Source organism: Callospermophilus lateralis, chromosome 7 (assembly GCF_048772815.1).
Source record: "Callospermophilus lateralis isolate mCalLat2 chromosome 7, mCalLat2.hap1, whole genome shotgun sequence".
Lineage (NCBI taxonomy): Eukaryota > Metazoa > Chordata > Mammalia > Rodentia > Sciuridae > Callospermophilus > Callospermophilus lateralis.
Genome location: NC_135311.1, coordinates 12,046,370 through 12,057,063, shown reverse-complemented (window position 1 = coordinate 12,057,063; position 10,694 = coordinate 12,046,370). Strand labels below are relative to the sequence as shown.

The window sequence follows — 10,694 nt, the reverse complement described above, 5'->3', positions numbered from 1 at the left end:
AAGTTTATGTGGAGTTCACAGTTTGAGAGGTTCCATCCATGGTCAGCTGACTCCATTGCTCTGGGTTTGGGGTAAGCCATGGGACAGAGAGGGTGTGATCCCCACTGTTTTACTTCCTCAAGCCACACACCTGCTTATAATTACTACCCAGTAATACATTCAAGTTATTCACTGACGAAGTTACAGCTCTCACCATTATCTATTTTTTTGGTGCTGGGGATTGAACCCAGGGCCTTGTGCTTTCAAGACAAACACTCTACCAACTGAGCTACACATTAGCCCTGCTCTTGCCATTATCTAAAAGACCCACTTCTGAACATTTCTGCATTGGGGATCATTCTTTCAAAAGATGAACATGGGGGGGGGTGCATTTCTAAGTCCAAACCATAATACTATCTCACTATGAATCCTTTAATAAAATTTTGCACTTGTTCTAGGATAACCAAATAATTTATCCTCCAAATCAGGACACTTTCTGTGAGTAAAAGAAGGTAGTATTAACCATTAGCCAAGAACATCATGCCTAAACTGGGACTATCCCAAGAAACCTCAAAATACAATTTTCTCATCTGTTACAAACTGTTTCTGCTCTCTGGAAATACCTGCATTTCATTTAAACCTTTGGCTTCAGCAGACAATTTTGTCTGCTATGCAGGGAAAATTGAAACCACCAGACAGCATTCTCCAAAACTTTTTTTTTTTTCGATACTGAAGATTTAACCCAAGTGTACTTTACCACTGAGCCATATCCCCAGACCCTTTTATTTTTTAATTTTGAAACACGATCTCACTAAGTTGCTTAGGGCCTTGCTAAGTTGCTGTGGCTGGTGTTGAACTTGTGATCCTCCTATCTCAGCTTCTTGAGCGTCTGGGTTAACAGATGTGTGCCACAAGCCTGGCTTCTCTGAACAACTTCCTCCTCCTCCTCTTCCTCCTTCTTCTTTCTCTTCTTCTTTTAAACATTTTTATTAGTTGTTGACGAACCTTTATTTTATTTATTTATATGTGGTGCTCAGAAATGAACCCTGTGCCTCACACATGCCAGGCTGGTGCTCTACCACTGAGCCACAACTCCAGCCCTTCCCTTGAACCTCTTGACACATACAAATCTATCTGTACCTTTGCCCATATTTTCTGATTATAGTGGGAGACCATCTTGTAACCTAAAACTAGCTCCTCTTTCTCGACTCTGAATCCCAGCTCCCTCACACCTCCTGGGGGTGAGAGATGGGTGGAGGTGATGACTTGCCTGCATCTTCAACCCTCTTCCCTACTGGCTCCTCTCTTCAGCATTTAAAACGTTCATATCTTTCCTATCTCAGAGCTGGGCGCTATGGCCCATGTCTGTAATCCTAGCGGCTCGGGAGGCTGAGGCAGGAAGACTGCAAGTTTGAGACCAATCTCAGCAATATGGCAAGATCCTAAGGATTTAACAAGACCCTGTCTCAAAACCAAACATAAAAGAAGGGCTGGGGATGTGGTTCAGGAGTTAAGTGACCCTGGGTTCAATCTCGGATACCAAAAAAACCTTTCCCTCTACCATATGTTTTCCTTTTTTTTTTTTTTTTTGGCGGGGTGGGGGATACCAGGGATTGAACTCAGGGGTACTCAGCCACTGAGCCACATCCCCAGCCCTATTTAGTATTTTTTTTTTTTAGAGATGGGAGTCTCACTGAGTTGCTTAGTGTCTTGTTTTTGCTGAGGCTGGCTTTGAACTCATGATCCTCCTGCCTCCGCCTCCCAAGCTGCTGGGATTACAGGCATGTGCCGCTGCACCTGGCCTATGTTTTCCCTTTTCTCTCTCATCATGTATTTCCCCTCTCCTTCAAAAACAATTTTTTTTTGAGAGAATATGACTTACAAGCTCTTGAAGAGGTCTACAAGTTCTGGTAAGCTGTCTCCTATCCATCTTTCTATCCTCATCTCAAATCTTCTCCATTTCCCTCTCCAGGTTCCCTTTTGTTAGATGCCCTCTGTGCCTCAGCACACACCACAAGGCTTTGCCTGAGCTGGCCCCACTGAGAAGAACAGTCTTTTCTCCTCTGTTTCATAAAGAGTCCTTTGGGTGCAGTTCAATAATTTGCAGACCATTTCATTTCTCTCCAGCCACCTTCATGGTTCAATTGAACAATTGCCCTTTTAGCATGGAACCCTGGAAGAGGTAAAGGAAAAGGAAAAGCATATATCAAGTGCACAGTCTTGCCCCAGGACAGAATACACACACAAACCTCAATGTGCTTTGACTGGGGAGGGGGGCGTCATGTAGTTGGAACTCACTTACTGGCTCCTCCAGAACTGTGGCTCTGCTCTATGGGTCCCCATCTTTCCAGATCCAAAGAGAACCTGAAAAAAATTTTTTTTGAGCAAAGGCCAAGACCTTTATTATCTTTCTTCATCCTCTCCATCAGAGCAGAATCAAATTTTCACCTCTCCCTCTTTCTCAAGGTTTTATATCAGAATTGGGGCAGGGGGCTTTTTTTACTTTTAAAGATCCAGGCAGAAGAGAAGGAGGCCTACATTTTGCTGATGCAACCACTTTGTCGTATACAGTGTTTTACTGTGCCCCCCCCAACACACCCTTAGAAAAGGGTGGAGGAAATCTCTCTGGGAGATGATCCAAGAAGGAGGAATGGGGAAAATGGATGGAGAAGGGAGAAAACTCAATAAAAGATGTACCAGCTGATTACTGCTGTGGACAATAGGAGCTCAGTCCTTCTGAAGAACCATGAAGAACAGGCATCAGAATAGTCCCTGGGAACATTTGTCCACTAACTTGTCACTTCATTGACTGGTGCACAAAGCTCCAGTTGCACCTGTCCTTAGGCTGGGTGGCCTCCTATGTTTGCAGAAAAAGCCAAGAAGTGGAAAAACAGAACCTGTCCAGAGTATAAACTTCAGGTAGGACTCAGTCATAAAACTGCCCATCACAGAGGTGAACAGGCTGTGCCACAGAGAACTTTAAGTATGTGCTATAAGCAAGATGTTAGAATGGATGTGTCTTCTTGCTTGATTATTTGGAGCTGACAGTGTGATAGGTGTCAGGAGATTAAAGGAAGTGTCAGGGATAGCTCCCCTTGCAGAATTTACGGGGGGGGGGGGGATTAAGGAGAAATGGTCTTGTTCTTGGAGGCCCCTCATTCGTGGCTGGAAAATTGAAAAAGGATGACTGGGAAAGAGACTTCTTTGCAAATAGTTGTTACCTCTGGACATAAGCCAGGTGAGGGGGACTTCAAGAAGAATAGAGAACTATTGAGAAGTACGTCCTACCAGTGAGAGTCCTAAGGGACAGCACCCGAAGATAAGCCCCGGAGAGTAAAAACTGTGAATTAAGATCTGACTCCCAAGAAAGAGCCAGGATTGTGGAGCCATGTCCTAGATCCTGGAGGGAATCTGTCATGGCAGGAATGTTTATGATGGATAACCGAGGGCACCCTTAACAGACTGTCTGCTTGGTTGGCCTGGGTGCTGCACAACAGGGGCATTTGGTGGGGTAAGAGAACAGAATGGAGGTGTGTGGCCAGATGTCCAGGGACTGAGGAAGGAGTTGCAAGTGATCACCCAGAATAGAGGTGCATCCACTCCTGACCAAGGGTGGAAGACAGGGAGCCATCATTGTCTCCCAAGAGAAAATAGTTCCTCTTCATCATTTGCCAGAAATGCAAAGCCACTTAGCCAGGTAAGACCTCCCAATCCTTCCCCATCTTTTTATGAGAGGGAAACACAGATGGGGGAGACAGTTGAGAGAGTATATCAGTCAGGGGTGCAGTGCGGAGAGGTAAGCTGAGAGTGAGAAGAGAGCTTTTTCCTGTCCTTTCCCATCTCAGGCTCCTAGTCCCAAACAAATCCAAGCCAGGAAAAGCAGGGATTATTTGATTGTAATTTAGGTTTGGAGCTTTCTATATGACACGGGACAGGAAGTTTCCCTCTCTTTCGATTTCTCTCTCTGTCCTGTACTGGGTGCTCTACCACTGAACTACATCCCCAGTTTTTAAAGTTTGAGACAGAATATTGCTAAGTTGCCAATGCTGCCCTGGAACTGTGGTTTCCCCGCCTTGGACTTCCTGGTACCTGAGATGACAGGTGTGTGCCATCGCACCCAGCTGGAAACTCTCATTCTGAACTGAAACCAGAAACCAAGCCCACGTTCTCAGGGCAGGGGAACACTACCCCAGTGAGTCAGAGTGAAGAAACAGTGGGAGACAGAAATGAAGTTGCATGTGGATCACAATCCCTGAGCTAGAACGGGAATCGGACCGGAGAATCCGCTCTGAGAAGCCACTTTCTCTACATTCAACTGGGAGGGCTCAGTGAAGACTGGAGGTAGAAATTATCTTCTTCTCCCTGATAGGCTTCATGGATTGTTTATGATTATTTAGGGAGACAGGTTTAATAAACCTGAGTACAGTTACCTTCTGGCTATCAGCATACTCGCTGCAGCAGCCAGGAAGGTGCCCCTCACTCTCCCTTCAAGAGAAAACTTATCTTCAGCTGCAAGGAGTACCGTGAACTGATAGCCTCTGGCTGTAGCACTGTCAGGATCCTGGGCAGCCCGGCCAATAGCTACACACCGTATTGGCACTTGGACATTCTTGCACGGTGAGTGTCCCTGGACACTCCTGCCCAACACAGGTTCCCTTTACTGTGCCACCTTTGTTCCAGACCTCACTGTTGGGCCAGCAGAGACTGTGAGAACTGCTTCATGGCCTGAAGATCTCCCGACTCCATCTGCTCCTTCCCCCTTTGATCTTTTCCAGGCAGTAACCCCCACTAAGCCTCTTTTACTCCTAATTCCAGCATCTGCTTCTCAAAGAACCTAACAGATATACTCACTGAACTTTAAACTCTGAACATTATGCACCATGACCTGTTTTTTTTTTTTTTTTTTTGCTTCTTGCTTTAATCTTATTTGAAAGGTTTTTCATTTTGTGTTTTTAGTTGACAAAAATTTGTGTCTACACTTGTCACGTACACCACGCTGTCACGTGACATTGTAAAATGGCTGGATCTAGCTATGATACATGGACTACTTCACATACTTGGTTTTTGTGATGTGTATATTTAAAATCTACTCTCTTATCAATTTCCAAGAATACTATGATTGTCATAAATCTTAGTAACCATTTTGTGCAATAGAGCTCTTGAACTTGTATTTCTTTTTTTTTTTTTTTTTTTTTTTTTTTTTTTTTTTTTTAGAGTCAAATATCACCCTAAAGATAATTTATTATTTTCAAATGGAGAAAAATATCTTGACAATGAAACATCCAACAATCCATCTCTCAGCACACTCATTAAAATTAACATCACTAAGGAATGGCCAAATGCCATTGCCTATGAAGCAGTCTAACAAAAATGTTTTGTCTGAATTTAATCGAACTTGTATTTCTTGTCCAACTGAAATTATGTATCCTATGACCAACATCTCTCTACCTACCCACCCACCCCTAACCCCTGGAAACTACCATTCTACTCTCTATTTATGTGAGTTTAGCTTTTTAAGATCCCATGTATAAGTGAGATCATGTGGTATTTGTCTTTCTGTACCTGACTTCTCTCACTTAACACAATGTCCTTTGGTTCATCTATGTTGTTACAAGTGACATAAATTCTTTCTTTTTAAAAGCTGAGTAGTATTTCATTGTGGTATTGCCCACATTCCCTTAACCATCCATTCTTTGATGGACACTTAGGTTGTTTCCATATCCTGGTCATAGTGAATATTACAACAGTGAACTGGAGTGCCAACTTCCACATACTGATTTGTTTTTCTTTGGATACAGGTCAAAAATATTGAAATTGCTCTATATTATTTTATCTTTTAAATAAGTGGGAAGACTAACAAAACAAAGTTTCATACTCAGGCCCAAATCAAATCTACCTTTATTTTAAAAAATCCTATCCCCTGAGGCTTGGTGCTCATAAACTTTAAGAACTAACCATTTCTCCTCTTCACTTAGCAGATTCTATTCATCCTTGAGATCTTAGCCCAAATATCATTTCTCCTCCATAGCTTTTTCTCAATCCTCTTGACTCCAACTTTCCTAAGTGACCTTATTGTAGGTTCTTCTAGTTTTTTTTTTTTTTTTTGGTACTGGGGATTGGACTCAGGGGCACTCTACCACTAAGCCACACCCCTCATCACTATTTTGTATTTTATTTAGATACAGGGTCTCATTGAGTTGCTTAACACCTCACCTTGCTGAGTTGCTTGGCACCATGCCATTGCTAAAGCTGGCTTTGAACTTTCAAACCTCCTGCCTCAGCCTCTGAAGCCTCTGAGATTACAAGTGTGTGCCACCTTACCCGGCAAATTCTTCCAGTTTTTGTTTTGGCGGGATATGTCAAATTTGTAGTTACTTGTTCAAGATCAGTTGTAGCCTAGGGGTTCCATTGTCACAAATCTAAACTATTGGTCATTGCTAATTGCCCATCACTGAGGACAGTATGTGGATCATAGAAGCTGCTCAATAAACATTTGATTAAGGGTTGAATTTACTGAACTAGAGATGTGAAATGTTGGTACAGGACTAGAATTGAATATGTATATGCCTTCATTGTGTCTTTGGACTTGAGACACCATTTTTGCTTCCTCATTACAGCACAAATTCATAGACTTGAGTGTTTTTAGAAGAAGCTTAAAGATTATTCAATCTGGGGATCCATCTAATGTCAGAGACACTGCAGAACATTCAAGCACTTGGTGGTCCAGTCTTAGCTTGAATACTGGGGACAGAAACTACCTCTCAGGGCCACCTACCCGTTACCTCCTGGACAGCCCCAACTCTCAGAAAGTCTGTTCTTACCCCGATGTTCTGATAATCTATTCCTGAATCTGGGTATAATCTTCCTATAGCTTTGATCAACAATGCGTTCATACAGAGTGATTTTAAAGCCTTTACATAACAATATCAATAACCTAGATCAAACTTTGGTCCAAACTGCTTTTGAGAAAAGGAGCAAATTTCCCCCTCTGAATAGTATCTCAAGTAGGAACAAAACTGGCTTTAAATAGAAAGAGTTCTTTCACGTGTCCATTCTGGAGATAGCAATTGAGTGCTAATGTGTGACTGGGGGAGGGGGGGCGGGGTTGCGGGCAGCAATGCTGAGACATACAGAGGGAACACAAGATGGAGTCCTTCTAGGGGAGATCATGATATTTATAAGATCACATGACCACAGCTACATAGGAACTACTGATAGCTGGGTCAAATGACAGGCTCGGGAGAGTTTGGGGCATGTGGTATCTATGGGGGGTCTGGGCACAGAGAGAGAGGGTAAGAAGTCTAGAAAGTATTCATTGGGAATTAGGACTTGAGCTGAGGTTTGGTGAATGGACATGAGTTAGTGGACAGACCATCTGACGCTCAGGCCCAGAGAGAGAAGTCTTTCTGTGAGGGCTAGGGAGGGGCTCCGTGAGAATGGAGGAAGTTAGAGTCAGAATTATTTCCCTTCCCTCGGGACTGCCAACCAGTCTTGTCCACAGCTTGTCTTGTCCACAGCCTGGGGGCCGGACCAAGTCACTTCTGACATGGGCGCTCTTCCTTGGCTGCTTCTTTTCCTGCTACTCCAGGGAGGTGAGTGGCTGTCCCTCCCACACAGGACGGTCTTCTGCACTCAGTTCTCCTGTTCTGCTAGTGAGAGCCTTTGGGGGTGGGGTTGTATGTGTCAGTTTTTTTCTGGGAGTACAAGGAGCAGGGTGTGGCTTCAAGGCAGGATCAAAAGAGAAGGACATCTGGGAACACAGAAGAGGGAGAGGTCCCAGGGTGGCAAAAGAGAAGTTAAATTTGAAGAGTGAAAAGTCAGAGGGAAACCCACCCTGGTGGGTTCTACTCAGGAGCAATGGAGCCTACAGCCAGAAATGGTCGGATTGAGAAGTTTCTCGATTGGGATGGAGCCACAGCTCCTGAGGCCAAGCTCCGTGGCCCAGAGAAACCAGCTGGGCCATTTCCATCCCTTTTCTTCCTACATCTGCAGCCAAAGGGAACTCTGGAGATGATGCTGACACCGAGGAAGTAGTTGCAGTCCTTCAGGAGTCCATCAGCCTCCCCCTGGAAATCCCGCCGGATGAAGAGGTTGAGAACATCATCTGGTCCTCTCAGGGAAGGCTTGCCACGGTGATGCCAGGGAAAGAGGGACAGCCAGCTACCATCACCGTGATTGACCCTCACTACCAGGGTCGAGTGAGTTTCCTGGAGCCCAGCTACTCTCTGTACATCAGCAACGTGAGCTGGAAGGACGCAGGATGTTACGAAGCTGAAGTCAACATGAGGACTGCGCAGCTGTCAACCACCCAGCTGTACAGTCTACGTGTCTACCGTGAGTTTAGACTGGGGACGTAAGAGTGTCGCTGACTTATGCTCTCCTGAGCTTCCCAGGCTCTAGAGTTAGGGGTCTCAGGACTCAGGGTTTGGGTTTGAGGTTACAGGATGAGAGGGCAAACCCCTCCCAGGGTGCCCAGCTCCAGTATCTGAGCTGCAGCAACAGGTGGGTGAGCTAGAGAAGTAAAGGATGGGGCACTAAAGGGTGTCCCCACGCAGGGATGAGGGGCTTGGGGTGCACACCCTCTCAGGGTCTTTTCTCTCCCAGTGAGATTGTGTATCCTAGTGATGAACACCACTTCCATTCTTGAGCACTAATAAGCTCCACTGTGCAATTTGAGGGGACTTACCAATGTCTTCCATTTACTTGAACCCAAATTTCTTTTTTTTTTGTGCTGGTCACACTGAATCTACTTAAATCTTGGAGAGACAATGGTTAAAATACAAGTGCCATTGGGAGAGGTGATAATATTTTGTAGAATCAAAGAAGCAGAGGAGGGTTTGGAGGAAGATGGGATATAAAAGTTAAAAAGAAGAACCAGGCATGGTGGCACATGCCTGTAATCCCAGTGATTCCGGAGGCTGAGGCAGGAGGATGACAAATTCAAAGTCAGCCTGGGAAACTTAGCAAGACCTTTTCTTACCAAAAAAAAAAAAAAAAAAAAAAAAAAATATATATATATATAATTTATTTATTTATTTTATGTGGCGCTGAGGATCGAACGCAGGGCCTCGCACATGCAAGGCGAGTGCTCTATCTCTGAGCCACAACCCCAGCCCTTAGCAAGACCTTTTCTCAAAGTAAAAAATTAAAAGGGCTGGGGATGTGACTCAGTGGTAGAACACCCTTGGGTTTAAAAATCTTTAATCCCAGCTGGGTATAGTGGCACACGCCTGTAATTCCAGTGGATGGGGAGGCTGAGGCCGGAGGATCGTGGGTTCAAAGCTAGCCTCAGCAAAAGCAAGGCACTCAGCAACTCAGTGAGACCCTGTATCTAAATAAAATACAAAATAGGGCTGGGGATGTGGCTCAGTGATTAAACGTTCCTGAGTTTAATCCCTGGTACACCTCCACTCCTAAAAATCTTTAAATCCCAGTATCAAAAAAAAGTAAAAGAGAAGGCATAAAGAGGAAGTAGAAGGTAGAAGACACCAACGTCAGCTCAGTCTACCTTAGCAGTTGCCTGGGGACACTGGAACCATAAGTGTTATGGAGGTTTTTTTTTTTGTTTTTTTTTAATGTTGATGGACCTTTATTTTATTCATTTATTTATTTGTGGTACTGAGAATTGAACCCAGTGCCTCACACAGGCCAGGCAAGTGCTCTACCACTGAGCCATGACCCATCCCTGGAGGTTATTTTTTGTTTGGTTTTGTTTATTTGTTATTTAGGTGAACGGGCTCTCGAAGCAGCATCCATACCCCAAGGATGAGAAGCTTCAAAAATAGATTCAATTCTGATTGTTGAGTGAGTCTTTTTTTTTTTTTCCTTTTCTAGAACGGCTGTTGAAGCCCAGAATCACTGTGAACTTTGAGATCTCTGGAGAAGGTTCCTGTAATATATCCCTGACATGCTTTGTGGAGAAAGGAGGCGTGGATGTGACCTACAGCTGGCTCTCCTGGGGGGACAGTGCTGGCACAGCCCACGAAGGCCCCATCCTCAGAACATCCTGGAGGCCTGGGGACAGTGCTCTTTCCTACACCTGCAGGGTCAGCAACCCCATCAGCAACATCAGCTCCCATCCCGTCCCTACTGGGTCTTTCTGTGCAGGTATAAGGACCCCAGAGACAATTCCTAAGCTCATGCAAGACCCATGCCTCCAGGCCCCATCTCTCCCCATCCTGATTCTTCTTAAGAGCACACAGATTCCAGAATCTACACCCCTCCTATTAGCAGCTTGATACCGGAACTGGGGAGTATGATGCTCCCAACTTCCAAAGATCTCTTCTCCACTTGAATTGAGATTGCTCCCCAGAGCTCAGTTCCTGAGCTTCTGTGCAAGGAATATATATATATATTTCCAGAGCTACTTGCAAAGCGACATAAACCAATTGTAAACCTGAGACCCCCCCTCTTGTGGAACTTGGGGCGGCTGCCTCCCAATCTTAACTTGCTCTTCTCGCTGATGAGCCCCTTTCCCTCCCTTCTATCCATCCCAGATCCTGGCTATCCTGAGAAGTCTTCCACAGTCTTCTGCCTCCTGGCTAAGGGATTGCTGCTCCTCTTGCTCTTGGTAATTCTAGTGGTGGGCCTCTGGGTCATCCGAGTCTACAAAAGGCCAAGGATGAGGTATCTCAAGAGAAACAGAATGAAACTGAGGAAAAGGGGGAAGGCTGGCCCCAGCCCAGCCTGACCTGGGTCTTGACTCTGGCTTTTCT

The 10,694-nt window shown here is 44.9% G+C and overlaps 1 protein-coding gene and 1 non-coding gene across 2 annotated transcripts; one reads left to right on the top strand and one right to left on the bottom strand.

Annotated features, from left to right (window-relative positions):
- Positions 1-205: 205 nt before the first annotated feature.
- On the bottom strand, positions 206-278 carry Trnas-uga (transfer RNA serine (anticodon UGA)). The gene has a single exon. It is a non-coding gene; the product is annotated as a tRNA-Ser (tRNA).
- A 7,231-nt stretch (positions 279-7,509) lies between these two features.
- Positions 7,510-10,694, top strand: Slamf9 (SLAM family member 9). Its single transcript, XM_076862606.1, has 4 exons — positions 7,510-7,571; positions 7,972-8,313; positions 9,814-10,086; positions 10,476-10,694. Exons 1-4 carry the CDS (start codon positions 7,526-7,528, stop codon positions 10,667-10,669), a joined length of 855 nt encoding a protein of 284 aa, XP_076718721.1. The 5' UTR covers positions 7,510-7,525; the 3' UTR covers positions 10,670-10,694.